We start from the raw sequence: 19,754 nt of genomic DNA, 5'->3' as shown, positions 1-19,754 counted from the left end.
GCATGAGTATAACAAAGACTGTTACTGTGCAGTGACCAACACAGGCACCAACTTGCTGCTGGGGATTGCAAAAACCCTGAGCAGAAGCTTCAAGAGATACGAACTACTCACCCTAGGAATGGCTTGATCTGATCCTCACTTTCACTGTTCATTGTTAGCTTGCTGATCAGAGAGAAGTATTTGTGAGGAAGACAATGGAGAAATCAGATGAGATCTGATAATATATTGGGGGTTGGACTAGATGACCTTTAAAGGTCCTTTCCAACCCAAACTATTCTATGATTCTGTATTTGCCTATCTGGCGAAATGTAATTTTACCACCTCTTCTTTTGTGGTCTTGGCAAGAATACTCTTGTTCCATTTACTGTCAATGAAAAAGAAGCTAAACAGATTCAGCCTAGCAAGAAAGCTAAGCCCTGCTGTGAGGAAGACACATCACAGGAGCTCACCAGGGTGTAACATGATAAATGTTATGGATATGCAAATGACTGTGACTTCATCTCACAATCATTTTAATGGGACAGAGTTTAATTTCTGGGTAGAGCATAAAAGTATATCACCTTCTTCCCAACTGTTTCCACTTCTAAAATCAAGCTTACTTAGAGAGGAAGGTAACACAAAATTCTGTTTTCAGTTAGGGGAATTCCTGAGTTTCAAACTCACCAAATTCAGCCCAAAAGACATAGATTTTTTCTTCATAATATTTGCAGTTTTCATGTGTTAACTTCCAAAACCACATAACAGTCTTTGTTTCAAAAGGCTTTCTCACACAAACTGTAGGAAAATAAAGCTGACAAAAACCCTGGGAGATCATTCCTTCAAAGCACAATCTGCCATCTCTATCTTATTTCTGACAGTTGTTTATCTAACCTGGTCTTAAAAGGCTAACTGAATCATGGTGATCATGCCATTATCACACTCAATCTCTGCCACTATCATTCTCTTTTTCTTTCTTCTTCGTTTATTACCATTTTCCAATAGTTTTCACTTTGAACTCTTTATGCTGAAATAATACATAGATGACACAGGATCTGTCAAATCCAACAAATCAGTCCCTTTCTAACTCCTGTCTTCTGTGTGTTAATCGCTATCAATTCTCCCTCCATTGTTTTACATTAAGATGTAAATAGCGCCGTAAACGAAACCCACCACCTTAAATCCTCTCAAACATAAATATGATTTTTAAGGAAGCATTGAAGTAGCTTAGCCGTGCAAATGTAATGTTGCCTTCATTTACCTTCTCTAGACTTTGTTCAAAGTAATGTAATAAAGGATACATGTAACAAATTTCTTGGCATAGGTCAAACAAACCCCTGAATTTAAAGATACGTTTACCCTACAGATGGCCACATAGTGAGTGCAATAGTGAGCTGATTTTACATGACGCTTCACTGATACCATAAACGATCTCCTGCAGCAACAAACTCGTCTTCCCTGCTCTCCCGGTGTATCGGCATAGGATTCCAGAAAGATACTTAATTTGAAGACTGCATAACTTTAAAGATGGTAAAGAAGGCACGAGCCATACAACTAAGCTTTGAAGATTTATGCAAACGAGAGCTGCCTGAAAACCATCTTCTACTTGTAAACCATTTTCAGCTGAAATGGAAATTGTAAAACTGAAAAAGATAAAAAATAGATTACCGTTTTTCAAGTAACTTTGCAGGCTGGAGCAACAGAGCGGAGACACTGTCTGCCCGGGTATGTTTTGCAGAGCAGTCTACTTTTGTGGCCTGAACATAGACTAAAGCAAAATCATTCATCCATACACTATTCCTTTTTTTTTGTTCAATGCCCCACATCCTCTGTAGTAACTGCAGCATTTTTCTTCCTCTCACTGTGACTATGATCAGGGCAGACCTTAGGTGTTACAACAAAATCCTGCCATTTCATTGAAATGTGCTTAAATCTTGCAATAATTAACTAATTTTATGGTACAGTCAGCATCTATGTGGGCAAAGCCTAGAAAAATTGCATATTTATTCAGGCCCTAACATTTTAAGGAAAATATGGACCATCCCTAAAAATGAGAATCTACAAGAGCACATTTCTGAAAACTAACACATGGTATACAGAACAATTTTCTCAGTATTTCTGAAAGGGTCTCATCATGCCCTATGCAAAGATTTCCCTGGCTTCTTCTCTTTCCTTTTTAGCAGTCTTTAAGGTGGCTCCAGTCACTATAAAAAAGTGGTATACATTTATGCTCATCTATACTTCTACTGTCATTTTGACCATCATCAAAAGTACAACAGAAGTAATTATTCTGGGTAAACTGAAAATTCAGAAAAAGGGCTAATTATGTGCACATGGATTAAATGTAGAGTGGCTGCGCATGTATTTGTCTAAAACCTGTGGCGGATGCCTTGGGTCAATATTGACTTAGGGATTCCTAATGTATTTTTACAACATCTAATTCTGAGAGCAAAGTGTGTGCTGCAGAGAACATTTGGTATCACAATAATTAATCTGATTTCTTAGCAAACAAACAGATCACAAGTCCATTGGTAAACATTTAAACAGCTTACAGCAAACACATTCTACATGTCATATAATTTATTATCAAGTACTCCAGACTCCTAACTATTTAATTAAAACAAAGAGCTAATCTACTCTTCTTCCACGAACCCAGATTCTTATTCTGATCTCTGAGTATCAGAATGTGAACCACTTTAAGGCATAACTTGTATCCAGATCTAAAAGCAATAAGCATTAAGAAAATGTAAGAAAATTTATTTGGGCTGAAAGAGAAAATGGCAGGCTTGAGGTTCAAGACAAATAGAAATAGACAAATACGAGGTTTTATTACTAAAGCACTTAACATTTTAAAACATCATCTTCAACATGACTACTTTTTCTCTAATTAGTGATAGATATTTTCTTGCCAAACAAATTATTCTGCTAATAAAGAGTTCCACGAGAGGCATTTTGCATCACTCGGATGTGAAAACAGATTAGAGCACAGACATAAGCATTTGTAAGCAAACACATGCTTATAATACCACACCTGTTGGAATGCCATTGTTTTAGCAGGACTTCCACCTTTGGAAGACTCTTTCTATATTAAGAATAAAATGATATTCAAACTTCAACGATACTTGGTGAAAAAATAAAACCCCCCAAACATTCAAACTTCCAAATAAGAGAAATATCAAGTGGATTTCTTATTTAACTTCCTAACACCTACACTAAAAAAGCTCATTAGCACCTTCCATTCCTAAAAAAAAGACACCAAACTCCAGTTCTGCCCCCTGTCTAATATCTTTGCTCAATCAGGATTAAGTTCTTTCTGAGGCCTGGGTTGGGGTTTTTTTATTTTCAGTCTGGTCTAATTTCCCACAGGAGTTAGTAAGGCATTGCAAAAAACACAGGAACTTACAGTATCAGAATTATGAAATACAGATGCAGTCACTAAAGGTTTGTTCTAATGACAAAGTCATGTCCCTCCTCCGAACAACATCTATGAAAACAACAAAAAATGCCTCTCCTGCTGTCCGCAGACTTTGCCAGTACCACATGTTATAACCTGTCTTGCTATATCTGCTACATAATCACAGATGCTATATCTGCACCAGTAAACATTACAGTGCAGATGTGGTCTCTGCGGGGTTTTCTACTGATAATTTTCTTCAGCTGTGTGCCATTCAGCAGTGTGAAAGTTGATGTCTGACATTAGCTTTTGCACTGTTTTCATCAACACCTGCATTTTTTCCAGAAAAGGATGTAAGATTCCCAGTATGTTCTGTTATGGGTGACTATGCATGAAGTCACTGGGATGATGCCATGTTGACGAATGCATCTGGTATTTCCTCCTTGTGCATCTAAGATATTTGCACACGAAAGCAGTAGCCCAGATGTTATGTGGTTGGTCTAAAACTATGCTTTAGAATTAACATCATTCCTTATTGCAGTTCCTGTCTTCTAATTTAATAATGTAAGAGGACAGTTTCAAAAGACCAGTCTCCAAACTTTTGTTTATTCAAGAATCCTGAAACATTTCTGACTGTATTTGCCTGAAAGAACACAATGAGGAAATCCCTACCTTTTACGTGAACTAAAGCAACACCTTGTACTTGTCAAATCTAGCTGTCAAATTTTTGTCTCTGTGAAGATCCATCCCTGAGGCAACCAGTACCATCTATGTGATTTAATTCCATTAATCTCACAAGTAATTTTAATACCCTTACCTGAACTGTTCGTCCTGCGTTAATGTGTTCTTCGTGCAATCTGTCCCAGAGCCTGCATCTCTGATACTAAAATAAAGGAAAACACTCCATATAATAGTTATTTTTACCAACCGGCTATGCAGGAAAAAGGTACCTTTAATAAATAATCACTTTAATTTTCCAAGATTGACATTAAAGAAGCTGAATCATAGGCATTTCCACTGCAAAATCAGAGAGGTAAATGGCAATGTACCCCCATGGTGTAATCACAGGAAATGAAGTTAAAACTGAAAGCAACAGAGATAAGGATGCCATGTCTTACAGTACTGCTTTTTAAGGATTGCTGTATATCACCAAAGAAGTTTAGGGCAGCGTGCCAAAACCCTTCCTTCCTGTAGTATGATGGCAATTGCTTTCACCTAACAGAAGCTAACAAAGTTGTAGCTCTTTTGGATAAGCATACATCTTATTCCCTCTTTGGGAGTGAAAGGCCATTCAATCCATGGAATGTGCTTTAGAAAACAAAAAAACCTCTGGGGGAAACATGGAAAGAAAAAAAACCCAACAAACCAAGTATAGAGAAATGATTATTTTAAGAATGTAATTTTTAAGTCTTCAGAAAATGTTGTACAAAAGTTGGACACTCAAATAGTTGAGAAGCAATGACAATGGATTTATGGTAGCCACTTTCTCTGAACAGGTGTACTCAAGGTCAAATTTCATTATATATTGATTTTATAGTTTCTTCAAACAGTGATTTAGTAGATTAATTGTTTGGACTATCTCTGGAACCAAAGGTTTAAATCAATATTCATGAAATGAGGTTAGAGATATTGGCTTCATCATAAGTAAATAATGTTGCTGCTCTAAGCAATTTGACATAATTAGTGTTTTTTGCTTAAAAGTAGCCTGTAAAATAAACAGGATGAGATTTTACAAAATTATCCTTTTACCTCTGGGATGTTTGGTTTACATGGCTGAAAGTTAATTTTACAAAAAGTATTTTAGAGAACACCATTTAAGGCACTGATGCTGACAGCTCAGTACTGTAAGACATTTGTTATAGCTAAAACGCATGTAAAAGATACAAAATACAAATTATCATGGAAGCATTTCAACTAAACCACTGCTAGTGTTCTGATAATCTAAAATTATCTAGAGACAGATTTCAAATTCCCATTGCCATATTTCTATTCTTACTGTCTCATAAACCTACCAATACAGTAAATTTTGGAATATTTATAGTTCTTCAAGACAGAAAATTATTTTAAAAAAAGAAAAAAAGCAATAGAAGCTTTAAAATTTTAAGAAGATTACACTGAGTGTGGACTTTGTAAATATCAGACATTTAGGTACTATTTTATACTCAAATGTATTGCTTCTCATAAATGTTTGCGTCTTCTATTTTTTATCAACACAGAGAAATTCTGAAGTCTTCAATACTGCTGAATACTTTCTGGTACAGTTACCAATTGTTTATTTACAGGTTTTATTCATAGTTACTTGCTTCTAATATTTCTTTGAATTAATAATTCAAATATCAAACCTGCCAGGATTTACACTGTCTAGAGATGCAGCAATTTTTAACAGCATTCTGAATTCACAAAGACAAATCTATATTAGCTGTTGTTACCATTTCTTGCTTTCATAAAAGTGATCTAGAGGAAGCACTGTTGACACTTTAAGAACTATATTTACAATTACTTACAGATTTTTCTGATATGCAAATTTTATGATGTTGACTGAACGCATAATTCACACTGGTACCACCAAGAACCTGAAAATCTCAAGATATGTCCAAACCAGATACTTTTAGATTGCATCAAATTTACATTCAAAATATAAAATTCAACTACTCAGTAAAAGCATCTTGGTATTTGGTGTCACTGAGCACCACTACAGAAACACCACAGTCTGTACTGCCCATAATTAAACTCTGGCTAAGCATGAGTTTCTCTGACAATGCTTTAAACAAAGTGTTAGATCAGAACTAACCTAAAGACTCATTTTATCTTGAGTGCTAATATTTTCCACATGTTCCTTAAGACACAGAAAACCATCCTTGCAATGATCTCCTTTTCTGTCAGCAAAACAGGAACGCCTGATGCAAATGAGTTGCTGGGCCAATAAAGATTTCAGTTGTCCAACACGTGGCTGACTTAAATGGACACATTTCGCCCCTTTCCTGGCACCATGGCAACACTATCTGGCTAGATACAGCTTTAATCATTCTTTGTTTAATTAGGTAGAAGATTTCCAGCAGGATCAAAGAGTAACCACCAGGTTCTGCAAAACAGCAGTTCCCAAAATCATGTCTCACACTGGATAAGTACTAGACAGGTTAATAACTGATAATGTCTCTGTTTCTCATTGCAGCACCCAATGCCTTTTGAAGACTCTTGATAAGGTGATTATATAACATAAATGAGAGAGGTTTTACATATATGGACAATACTTAGCAAAGAATCTATGGTACAAAGTTACACTACTGGGAAAAAAATACAAGCAGTGTAACTCTTACGCCTATTCCTCAATTGTCTCTCCCTAACTACTACCTTATATCAAAAGCTTTTCTTTACCTTCAATGTGCAATAAAACCATTTGTGTATCACTAATGTGCCCTTGCTAATCACTTCCTACTCTGCACTGGCAGGTCAGCTCCTGCTCAACAGACTAGCTTTTTCCAGTGACCATCAGTTTGTTCCTCTCACGCAAGACAGTAGCTTTTTTTTTTATGCCACCCTTTTGTGGGTATTTATTACTACATGCCTTTATTTCTGGATGCCTTCCTCAAGACTCTGAAGAATGGTACACCTCACTGTTCCACACTCATTGATGCTGTTGGTGTTAAGTGGAGTGCTGCCCTGAAGATGCAATTTTAAATATAATTTTAACATAAGACAACTATGGACCAAAAACTCTACCTTTCTGCAACCAAGAAATCCCTCTTGGTAGATCACAGCAAATGCATATTGCCTCCACGAGCAGTTGTGCAACTTCTGGTTAGAGAAAGAAGGGAACAACCTAGCTACCAAGACTGCCTCTATTTGAACCAAAGAGCCTGCATGGAAAAGCTATTATTATGACACTCTCCTCTAGGCTCCTGTGAACCCTGTCCTATTTCACATTATTCTTCACCAGTTGCCCTTAAGGGCATAAACTTGATAGTTTGCTATCTCTATGGCCCCTGCTAGGTATGGTCCATGCACACTGCGAGATGTACACACTGTTTCCCGGAGGCTGCCCACCGCTCCAGGGCAACTGTAGGTGTAATACTGACTCCTCGGTACTCTAGCTACAACGCAAAGTAAGTCAATTAACTGCTCTTTGCAGAAAGAGCTGGAGAACAGAAAGCTGCTCCTGGCTACTACAGAACAGGGCTGCTGCAAATTGGCTGATTCCAAGGCAAAAATACTGCTGAATCAGCTGGCATTTAGGTAATGAATTATACAAATATGTAATAATAAAAGAGTAAATAACATGCTGTGACTGAAAAAAAAAATTAGATCATCTCATTTAGAAGTTATTGCTTCAGGCAAAGAAAATACTTTTCAGTTGGTGAATATTGCAATTCATATCCTTATTGTATCCTTAACCCTCACCAGGAAAGAGTCAAATGATTATTTCCCTCCATTAGACCTTGCAGCCCCAAGTCTTTCTCTATCCCAGTTTTATTCTTGTCCCATGGTCAGACACCATTCTGCACTTTCACCTTCCATCTGAGGTACTTACTCACAAGCTCCTCCCACCCAACTCTTTACCCTTTATTTACTTGAGTAAGAAAGAGTTTCCTCTTGCACACAAGTAAGTGAAAGTAAGAGGATGAAACAGTGGGAACACAGAAAACTCACCTCCCTGTTTCCATTCTCAGATTCAGGACCAATCAAATTAGCAGCTCCAGGAATGAGTTCTGCTAATTTCTAAGTACAAGAGCATGTCTTGGTGTTTTTACCAAGAAGATTTAACAATCTTCAGCTGGCAGAATTCAACCAGTATCTACTGAGCACTTGCAAACCACTTGTTTTTTTTCAGAATCATACCTCTTGGCCAAAAGAACAGCAGATTTTTAGAGGCACAGCAAAACGTACAGCCCAGATAAAGACGACACCACAGAAACATCTCAAGTGTTCCAACACAACGTCAGTGTGTTCTTTGAAAAGGAATTATCTCTAAGCTATCAATCACTAACACTTAGACTAAGCATTTCTTACTAAAAGAAATATCAATCACTTGAACAACACATTATTTCCTGACTGCGTTCTCAGAAAAAAAATACATGGATTTATTTTCCTCCTCCCACAACCCCAAACTACTTGAGGCAAAAAGCCGGCATGGAAAATCTCATCCAAAAGGTTACCCACTTACTGAAGTTACAGTAAAGTTATGGTAGAAGTTGTGAACGAATGACAGCAGCAAAATGCAAAACAGTTTCAACAATACACACCCACGCACCCTTCGGACCATAACTTTTAGGAAATCCAAATCATATTTACCTATTTTCTTACACTTCCTTCCTTCACAAGGTGCCAAAAAATGTAGACGGTTGTCCTACACCATCCAGATTTACATATACACTTGATTTTACACATTGTGAATAAGCCTGATCAAATTAATACCATGTAATGCTTTTCAGAATCATGTCCAGAACTGAACAGAACAACAGGCACTCACTGTCACTGATTTTTCTGTGGTGACAGATATGTCCTGTATGGTGATTTCAAAACTTCCATCACTACATTGATATTATGACTGTCTGTTTCTGAATCACTTTCTTCCTGCTTTTTATGTGTGCCACCTGTTTCAGTAAATCCCTTACCACTTTCCTCAACAAAACAATTTTTCTCTTTCCACAGGCTACATCTATACCAATAAACATGGACTGAAAATGTTTCAAGCCTGAAATCTGGTCATCTGTGCTGTTAAAATGTCAGAACTGACCCTGGCCATGATAAACAGCTCTCTCACAGAGAAAATTCCTGAGAATAGCTAAGGACTTAAAACAGAACAGAGGCTATTCCCCATTAGCAACGTGAATGCAGCCACCCTGTCTTGCAGAAAATGAGGATTAAATAATATGGACATTGGGCATTTCATGCCAGACAACTGTCCTGGGCACTTTTATTTTAGCAGTACAGGCACTGCCACAGTCTATGCAAGAATTTAACTTGGAAACTGTTCCGGGTTCAGCTATAGCAGTAATTTTTCTCCTTAGTAGCTGGTGCAGTGCTGTGTTTTTGAGTTTAGCCTGAGAACACTGATAACACTTATGTTCTGAGTTGTTGCTAAGTAATGCTTACTCCGATCAAGGACTTTTCAGTCTCATGCTCTGCAGTGAGGAGGGGCACAAAAAGCCAGAAGGGAACAGAGACAGGACACCTGACCCAAATGGGTATTCCACACCACGGCATATCATGCCCATATATAAACTGGAGGGAGTTAACTGGAAGGAGCAGATCCCTGCTTGGGTCAGGCTGGGTGTTGTTTGGGGGTTGTTGAGCAATTGTATTGCGCATCACTTGTGCTTATTGGTTATTATTTTCCTTTATCCCTTCTAGTTTTATATTCTCTCCCCTTATTATTTCCCTTACCACTATTATTATTGGTGGCAGCAGCAGTGGTTTGTGTTATACCTTAGTTACTGGACTGTTCTTATCTCAACTCGTAGGAGTTGCATTCTTTCAATTCTCCTCCCCATCTCTCCAGGAGCTGACAGGAGGAAGTGGGGGAGTGAGTGAACTGCTGCGTAGTTCTGAGTTACCGGCCGGGCTTAAACCACGACAGAAGCGTATTCAGTTTCACTGCCAACTGTGAGCTATTGTCAACAAGAAGCATATACACATGCTACAATTTTGATACAATTCTATTTCTATTTACTTAAATAATTAAATCTCCCTATTTCTCCCAATTCCGTTTAAATTATATTGAGAAAAAGATAGGTATTCACAGTAAACTACCAGAATAGTTGGCAGCAAACCACTGTGACTTAAAAAATAAAGCAAGCCTATTGGGCTGCTTTCCTTACAACAACTTTTTAGCACAAAATAGTAATGTTTCTCTTTCTCACTCTATAGACTAACTAGTTACTATAAACATAAAGACCCTTGTATACACTAAATTACCAGACAATACAGGTTTCATTTTTAGCTAAATTAGAATTAAAGCATTTCATAATCAACTTCTCATTGAAATCTCTCTATATAATCTTCCAGCATGATTGCTTCTATACTGTAAAAATAACTGTATTAGTAAAAAGTGAACACTAACCTTCTCAATATTTATTTGGTGTTTTCTTAACCTTTCCAAATCTGTTGGAATTGCCACTTTAATGAATTTCTGAATGGCAGGTTCAATTCGACGGAGTTTAACTTTTTCGTCATCTTCAGACATCCTAAAAGCAGCTCTCAAGTCAACACTTGCTCAGTGTACTTTCACCAGGGTAGAAAGCCCTAAAAAAATACATTAATTACAGGATTACAAAAATGTAGTATTTTAGCATATTTTTTAAAAAGAAAGCCAAATAAGATAAATCACTCTTTGCAGTATTAACTACTTAAAATCTGGACACTGTATTTGCATTTAAATGTATTATTTCCATTCATTTGCAGGCTTTGGGGATCATTTTCATAGATGAAACTTTACATCAACAAAAAAAAGCTAATAAATTAAGGCAGACACAAATATGCTTTGCAGCATAATGATAGACGGAAGCCTTTGGAAAAAACTTCAAATTAATTATTTTTCTTGCTTCTATCTATGGTGTGAAAGCACAGGGGAAAGTGTTCAAGTTTTTCTGAGACATGTGATTCCTGCAGGCAGAAAGAATTTGAAGGCAGACACCAGCTGATTGGCACTAGGTCTCTGAACCCCTCAAAGTTCAGTCACAGCCCTCACTGGTAGGCTGGAGGGAGGATATGTACAAATCTCACTTACCTTCAAAGGATCCAAGGGGTAAGCATGTTCCATCAGGCCAGTGAGAATGCTGAAAGCACTTCTGGCAAAGGGAAGATCTGTTTCTAGAGGAAAACAGGAAAACAATTCCAGATTACTCACCTTTCCCCACACAACTGCAAATAAAACAACGTAGAATTTTTTCTGAAGAACAGAATGCTAATAGAAGAGTCTTCTCCTTTATCAATCCCACCCAGCAAAAAGACTGAAAATTGTGGAAAACTGAGTATTTAGTGAGAGTAGACCAAGTTAGGGGAAGTCAATCTTTAGGGTTTCACTGACACACCTTTTACTTTTTGAAAGCATCAGAAACTATTTCATCAACTGACTTTCCAGCCATTGCTAAATCATCCCTGCTTCAAAATATAATGACATACTATCAAGCAGTCTTACAAATCCCATTCTAACCAAAAGCATTTAATATTAATAGTTCTTTTTTCAGACCTTCAAGCAAACATGCAGTGGGTAGCCTCGCATTTTTCACTATGTAAAAAGAACTTTAATCCCTTTGTATTGATTTGCTCTTTCCACCATTCTAAAAACAGTAGCTTACATGCAAGATGATAAAAAATACATTGGTTCTTCTATTACACCTTGGTCACTACAGTCCCTAACACTTTTGAAAGAGCCACTTGTATCTCAAAATTGAACCTCATTCTCAGCCTAGAACAGACTCTTTTTGCTATGAGCAAAAGATAAAAAGCAGCATACTCCAAACTGCAGTACCTCCTCTTGGAACACACATTTCATCTCCTGACAGCTTATACACTAATCCACTAGTTTATGAGCTAGAATTAATCAAAAAATGGTTCCTTAAAGATACTGAGTAGCCATGTCTTGCTCTTCTTTAACACTGAATCACCTTGAACAAGCAATGACACAAATTCTTTAAACTTACCGCACATGAACTCACAGAAACCCACAGCTCATTCTGTCTTTGAACAAATACAGCAGAGATTAAGCTAAGTCTTAAGTTTGTCACAAATCTTTAATGACACCTAGAGATTGATAAGTCAAAAGTGGCAGTTCAGATGACACATAAACTGGACCACAGTGGAAGCAGAGTTAATATGACCAACAGCCATGTCTTGAGTAGGTGATCTGAGTAAACAACAGTTTTAAATTCAAAGATTTGGTTGCATGCAGGGCTCTGGATAGTCATTCTCTTCTACTGAAAAATTCCCAGACAGTAAACTACCTTTCATGACAATGCCTACAAACCTCTTTAAGGCACTACTGCTTAAAATTCACTGCACAGTAAGTGTGAGAAACTAAGAAAGAAATACAAAAACGCCTCATATTCTCATCAGGTCTCCTGCTTCATGTTCTCTCAAACAGTACAGTAGCTTTTGTAACAAAAATTCTAAGCCATATATTACCAGTAAGAAAATATGCAAGGTCTTACTTTTTTTAAGTTCATATAATATGTAAATAAAATTAACATCACAAGTTTTTGTCACCATATGTTCATTCCAGATACAATTTCAAGGAAATCTAAGGTTTCTTGAATACTTTATTTGGTTTGTGTTTTCCTAAGCATAACTTCAATTTCTAGAGCTATAATGCCTGGGTTTTGAGTAATCACAGAATAACATGACAGTTTCAGTTGAGAGTGATTTTCACAGGCCATCCAGTACCAGCTGCATTCGATGTGGTTGCACAGGCCCTTGTCCAGTCAAGTTCTAACACCTCCATGGATGCGTGCTCCACACACTCACTAGACCCTTCCTTCTTTGTTTGACTATTCTCCAGGTTAAGAACAAACCCAAATCAAAACCAAAAATACCTTCCTTGTAGCTAAACCACCATGTGTCCACTGCCTGTCATCCCATTGTCACGCACCCCCAAGAGAAGCCTGGCTCTATACCTTCTCCCCCCACAGCAGTAAGATGTCACCTTCCATCACCTTAAAGCTGAACAAATCCACCTCTGTTTCTCCTTGAATATCACATATTCCAGCCCCCTAACTGCCTTGCCAGTCTCACAGGTGCCAAATGGAAGGGAAAAGTCACTGTCAACCTACTGTCCCTCAGCCACATTTGCAAATGCATAAAACATAATGCAGTTGTCCTTCTCTGCAACAACACAGTCAGGCTCATATTCAACATGTGGTCCACTACAACACACAGGTCCTTTTCTACACAGCTGCTCTCCATCAAGTCTTCCCACAGCCTGTCCCAGTCATCAGGTAATTCCATCCCAGCTGCAGCAGTTTCTTGTTGCCTTTGCTGGAATTTATGAAGTTGCTATCAGCTCATTTCTCCATGTTGTCAAGATGCCTCTGAGTAGCAGCCCTGTCCAGACTATTAAATACTCTCCTCAAGTAAGTGAAAAAAAAACCTGTTCTCAGCTTTAGCTTAAGAAGATGTCCTGCATTCAGCTCTCAGTTATTTTTCTCCTTCCTAGTAGCTGCTGCAGTGCTGTGTTTTGGCTTTAGTCTGAGAACAATGCTGATAACACACCAATGTTTTAGCTGTTGCTCAGTAGCACTTACCCTGATCAAGGACTTCTCAGTCTCATGCTCTGCCAGTGAGGAGCGGCATGGGAGGACGGGAAGAAGCAGAGACAGGACACCTGACCCAAACTAGCCAAAGGGATATTTCATACCACAGCACGTCATGCTCAGTATATAAACTGGTGGGTGTCACCCGGAAGGCTCAGTTCGGTGCTCAGGTCGGGCTGGATATCGGTCAGCAGACGGTGAGCAATTGCATTGTGCATCACTTTTGTTTGCTGTTTTCTTTCCCCTTCCCTTTTTAGTTTTGTATTCTCTCCCCTTGTTATTTCCCTTATCATTATTATTATTATTGGTGGTAGCAGTAGAAGTTTTGTGTTATACCTTAGTTACTGGACCGCTCTTATCTCAACCCGTGGGAGTTACATTCTTTCGTCCCTCCAGGAGCAAGGGGAGGAAAAAGGTGGGGTGAGCTAGCAGCTGCGTGATTCTGAGTTACCATCTGGGCTTAAACCACAACAGTGGGGCATGAAGGGTTGAGATAAAGGGCTTAAACCACAACAGTGGGGCATGAAGGGTTGAGATAACGACAGATCTGACCAGAGTGTGTCTAATCATATTTGTGACAAGCATTCACTGTTTCAGATTAACAATCACTCATCACAATGTTGATTTATTTGCTCTCAGAGTTGTTGCACTTGATCTCGGAGTTTCAGCGTGTTGTACCTTACTTACAGCCAGTACTTGCTGTTTTAGTGTTTATCAGTTTTGGGGCCTGAACTAAGGTCATTGTTTCACTGTACTTTATGATAATGGCTTGTGATACAATAGAATTATTGATCATGAAACTGATCTGGTATGCATTCTCAGCATGGCCATCACCTCTATACTTTGGGAGGCATGTAATGGAATTAATAATTACACTTCTTTTTTCCCCCCCACAGGGGGCCAATCTACGAAGGAGATATTCTCTCGCACCTCCCACTCCCCCACTAGGCTATTTACAATGGCATTTGAGAATTTTAAAGGTTTTGGATGTCTTCTGAGTACCCTTGAAACCTGCCTGCTGCTTGTGCTGGTGATCAGCTTGTTGCTGCATATGTTTTACCCATGGCCACGCCACCCTGAGAGCACTCGATCTTGTCCAATCTCGGAAGCTAAGCAGGGTCAGGCTCAGGTCTTGTCTAAGGTTAAACAGCTATCTAAGAATACCACCAAGAGATCTTCCCCGAGACTGGACAGTCATGAGTGGCAGGGTGTGTGGTATTGTATGGGCAAGCACTTAAGCCAGTTGGCCCCTCCTGTGCATTGGAACTTCACTGCTGAACAACTGCAAAATCCAGAAAAATTAGTAGAACACTTAAACGAGGTGTGCTGTCGTCCTGGCAATACCAGAGAGGAACAAATCACTGCAACGTGCTGGGGCTTGGCCTATGCCTACAGAGCCCTGCTCTGTAAGGAGCAGGAAAGAGATGTCTCTGGATCTGATGGCAAAGCAACAGACAACACGACTGCTCCATCCCCAGAAATCACTCCAACCCCACTGAAAGACACTGCGGCGACTGCAACCCCACCGAAAGACACTGCAGCCACTCCAACGCCAGCAGAAGGCACTGCAGCTGAACCAAAGGACCAATCCGTGCTAGCATCAGTTGCCTCTATAATCAGGAGGAGATGCAAAAAAAAAGCAACTCGTGTAGTGAGGGAAGATGAAGACTTAATGCCATTACTAGAGGGGGCAACATCTGAACGAGAAGAAGACGAGGAAGACGACGAGGAAGACGACGAAGACGAGGAAGACGAGGAAGACGAGACTTATCAATTCCTGTCACTGACTGAGTTGCGGAATATGCGAAAAGATTTCACCCGTCTTCCAGGTGAGCACATTATCACCTGGTTGCTCCGGTGCTGGGACAAGGGGGCCGACATTTACAAACTAGAAGGTCTGCAAGCCAAAATGCTAGGATCACTTGCTAGGGAAGGGGGAATTGACAGAGCAATTGCAAAAGAGAAACGAGTCCTCAGCCTTTGGAAGCGGCTCTTGGTAGCTGTGAAGGAAAGGTATCCCTATGAAGACGATGTTCTACATCACCCAGGCAAGTGGGCCACCATTGAGAAAGGCCTCCAGTACCTGAGGGAATTAGCCATTCTAGAGGTGATCTATCATAGGCTGGATGCCAGGAATGCATCCATAGATCCAGATGAAGTCAAATGTACACAACCCATGTGGCGGAAATTTACACGAAGTGCGCCACTATCATATGCCATCTCATTGGCACTGGTCTACTGGAGGGATGAAGAGGCACCAACAGTGGATGAAGTGTGTTGTCAACTAGGTAACTAAAAAAGTTAGATGAAACCATTTATAGTTAGCTGTCCTTGACTATATTCAGTGTGCAAGGTATTTTGGAAAAACAAAGAAATTGTGGTATTGTGGAAAAACAAAGAAATCGGTCTTTTTAAATGCTGATGGTACAGGCCTGTTAGAGGTTATCTTCTAAGTAAAATACTATCAACTTAATACTCAAAATTCATGCACCAAAATTCAATTATATTTCAGTGACAGAAGTAACACTCATCCAGAAGAGATGAAGATGCAGATGCAGAATAATTTCCTGTCAACTGTGTTATTAAAAACAGAAGACCTATCCAAAGCATACTTTAGCAGCATTACCAAAGTATTAGATAGTTATAAAAATTATCTATCTCTCCCTTCCTAATTATTTATGCCTTACGGAGACTGGCCCCAAACTGAAACTGTAATTGTGAAGTAAAATTAGCATATAAGAATGCCACTAACCTGACATTTGCACTTGATATGAAAATAACCTGATTCTTACTACTCTTATCCAGTTTGTTCACCACGTGTCCTTGAAATTATTTAAATGTATTTTCCATAAAGGATTAGTCCACATGCTCTCATTAGTAAGCAACAGAGCAAAATAATATGAGGAGTTCCACTATTTGGACCTTTGCTTTAACAAATAAATGGGTATGTAAAGCAAACAAAATTCTTCAAAAACAAATCATATCCTCTTTCAGTTTTTGAGGTCCAACCAGCCTGTACTATCTTATTTCATTGTTTCAAATATCAAATAATTCTAAGGTTTAAACGAATCTTAGGGCATCCAATTCAAAATGGTGAACTGTGAGTTTAATTTAATTCAGACACTAACACAAAGTCTCCACTTACTACATAGTGGTGTGAAGAAAGCACATAGTCACGTAGTTGTAGTCCATCAAAATTTAAATTATAGCTTGTTATAAATTTCAGTAAATGCTGTTAATACACATCAAAGGTAATACTCATAAACTCTGGTTAAACTGCTGAGTATCCTCCATTCAAATAAGGTGGGAAAAATGAAAAATAAACCTGAAGAGTTGTGCTTGCCCAGGGAAACACGATGCAACACGTATTTTTTATTTCAATTCACTTACAACACTTTAGACAAGCACTAACACTAGAAAAAGTACTTCCAACATAGATGCCTTGTTTTTAACGGTTGTAAGGCAAAAAAGCTTTTTCCTTTTCTCCTTGTAAATAAAATCAGAATACGGGTGCTAGAATGTAGGCTTAGAATAGGTTTCTCACTAACATATTGTGAAACACTTCTTAGAGTAGTACTGGCCAGAAAATTGCAGTGACTGAATATTTACTATTGTTCACTTGGCCGAGGTCTGTAGTTAGTGAGGAGCATGCTCCTGTGGCAGGCTACAGCCAAACTGTGCTTTGGGTCTGAATTACATCTTTCTCCTTTAGCTGTAAAAGGAGCCAAAGGAAAACAGTTTTGTTAGGCTGAAATAAGGTGCTGTCACCAGCCCTAGCGTGTACGCAAAGTGACATGAAACTACTCAGTAGGATGAAAAACTGCACATCGGGGCTCAGAAACAGACTTAGCATCTGTAGGTAGCAGGCTGTGGCTCCTAGCAGATCTGTGTGCTGGGGATCACCCAGCAAGACAAAGTTGATCCAGCCAAGGCAGGAGCACACAACTGCACTTTGAGAAACCAGAGCATACGACAGGCATTTTGTGTTGGCATTATACGTTTAAACCAGCTGCAGGAGGGCAGAAAATACCTAATGACTGACACATCAACATTGTCTGAACAAACCTGAACTGGTGGAATGAGTACGTAGCAGACTGACACCTGCAATTAAGTGGCTGCAACACAGTTCAACCTGCCATCAGAGCCCTAATAGCAATTCTTCTATATTACTGAATTATGCCTCTGGTCTCACTCCAGCAACCAGAAGGTTATGGAGGCCTGCCCTTCCACTGTCTCTCCCCTGAAAAGCAAAGGGTGTGTGCACAGAGCAGACACATAAGAATAATAAAGGTTTTAAGTCTCATATCAAGATTTCAAGTGGACTGTACTAGTTTCTAGTTTCTTTTTCCTGACTTACAATTTAAAAAGCTTGGGGAATGCTGGGCTAAACAACTCCTCACACTGTGCTTTTACTAAGAAGAAAGAATAACCCAAGCCGGTGTGTCAGGTTCTGGTTCGGGTCAGCCCTCCGGTGGCACCTCAGCCTGGGCCTCCCTATGATCAGACCGACGCCCCCAGCCGCTTTCGGGGGCACCCACACGGCCGGGACAGCACCAGCCACCGCGCCGAGCTCACCGGCCCCGGGCGCCCAGGCGCCGAGCGGGAGAGAAGCCACCCTCCCCAAGCAGGACCGGGGAGCGGAGCGACCCCACCACCACCACCACCACCACCACCACCACCACCGCGCCAGCCAGCCCTCGGCCGAGGGACGCGGGCCTGTCAGCGCCGTGAGGACCCTGCCGCGGCCCTCAAGGCCGAGGTGAGCTGGTGGCGGCCCCGCCGCGGCCCTTGCTGAGAGGCCGGAGCCCGGGACAAGGAACCGGCGCGCCGCTCGCCGCCACGGGCCGCGCTGTGGGTTCCTACCGGCGGTCACGGCCACAGTAACAAAGTCCAGGGTACGCCGGTCGCCCGCCAGGCCCTGGCGCCCCTCTCGCCTCCCCGACGGGAGAAGCGAAAGCGAAAGCAGCCGGGCGGCCACCGGTGGCGGCCCGGCAGCCACCAAGCCCTTCTGCCCGTCCTGCCAGTTGCCCGCTCCCTCCGTTCCCTGCTGCTCCAGCCCCCCCCCGCCGTGTGCTCCCGTCCCCCTCGACCGCCCGCGGCCTCTCACCGTGTGGCGGCAGCGGCCGAGATGACGACCGCGGGACGCTGTGCGGTAGCCGGCGAGCAGGGCTTCCCCTCAGCGGGAAGCGGCCCAACCCCCGCCCGCCGCACACAGCCGCCGCGCTCGGGGCGGTTTGCCTCATGTTTATTTCCCTCCGTGACTCTCGGTGAGGGGCGGGAAGGGGAGGAGGGAGAGGAAGAGAAGAAGAGGCTGACTTGGGCAGGGGGGGAGTACCTGGTGTCTGGGATAAGGGATCTTCGGGGGTGAAAAGTTAGATTTCGTCTTCTAAAGGAGGGTCAAATGTTCCCACCATCATTTAAAGAACTTCTGTTAAGGTCCTCCCTGCTACCAACATTTTGCTTGCCTTGACACATAATGTAGGCAATACCAAATTGTTAGGTGAGGCCCTGGGGATAAAGGGCATCGATGTGTAAAGGACAAACACTGACCAGCCTGTGGCAGTGAGGCTTCTTTTTTCCCTCTGTAACCTTCAGTTTCTAACAGCAAGGTCCTGCACCTGAGCTCTGGGGCCCCCAACATAAGAAGGACATGGACCTGCTTGAGGAAGTCCAGAGGAGGCCATGAAGATGATCAGAGGGGCTGGAGCACCTCTCCTATGAAAACAGGCAGAGAGAGTTGGGCTTGTTCAGCCTGGAGAAGAGAAGGCTCTGGGGTGACCTTATGGCAGGCTTCCAGTACCTAGAGGGGGCCTACAGGAAATCTGTAAAGGGACCTTTTACAAAGACATATAGCAATGGGATAAGGGGGAATGTATTTAAGCTGAAAGAGGGTAGAATTTAGATTCTTGGAATACAGAATGACAGAGCCATTAGGTTTGGGAGGAACCTCTGGTGATCAGCTAGACTAGCAGCCCCCCTGCACTATCTGCATAGCTCACAGTAAGTGATTCACTGACAGTTCTGAAAAGGAAGGAATTGTAACTGAAGATGTGTCAGAAATTTGTTTTTTGTATGGTGTTATTCTTGGCCTAGAAGTGACCTAGACAAAAATACTGAATCATTACTTTGCTGTTGTA

At 40.7% G+C, this 19,754-nt stretch overlaps 1 protein-coding gene across 1 annotated transcript in view; it reads right to left on the bottom strand.

Annotated features, from left to right (window-relative positions):
* The window catches only part of STX17 (syntaxin 17), a 30,623-nt gene extending 11,693 nt beyond the window's left edge, over positions 1–18,930 (bottom strand). The window contains exons 1-4 of the mRNA XM_061448977.1: positions 18,725–18,930; positions 11,097–11,179; positions 10,431–10,612; positions 4,188–4,253 (exon numbers count right to left, since the gene is read on the bottom strand). Of these exons, the coding sequence (XP_061304961.1) occupies positions 4,188–4,253; positions 10,431–10,553 (189 nt within the window). The 5' untranslated portion in view covers positions 10,554–10,612; positions 11,097–11,179; positions 18,725–18,930. The remainder of the gene's footprint in view (positions 1–4,187; positions 4,254–10,430; positions 10,613–11,096; positions 11,180–18,724) is intronic.
* Between the last annotated feature and the right edge of the window lie 824 nt (positions 18,931–19,754).

This window comes from Pezoporus flaviventris, unplaced genomic scaffold, assembly GCF_033815535.1.
Source record: "Pezoporus flaviventris isolate CSIRO_AGI_PZ_B2104156 unplaced genomic scaffold, CSIRO_AGI_Pfla_v1 ptg000007l, whole genome shotgun sequence".
NCBI lineage: Eukaryota > Metazoa > Chordata > Aves > Psittaciformes > Psittacidae > Pezoporus > Pezoporus flaviventris.
The sequence above is the reverse complement of the archived record's forward strand: the minus strand, read 5'-3'. Positions and strand labels throughout refer to the sequence as shown.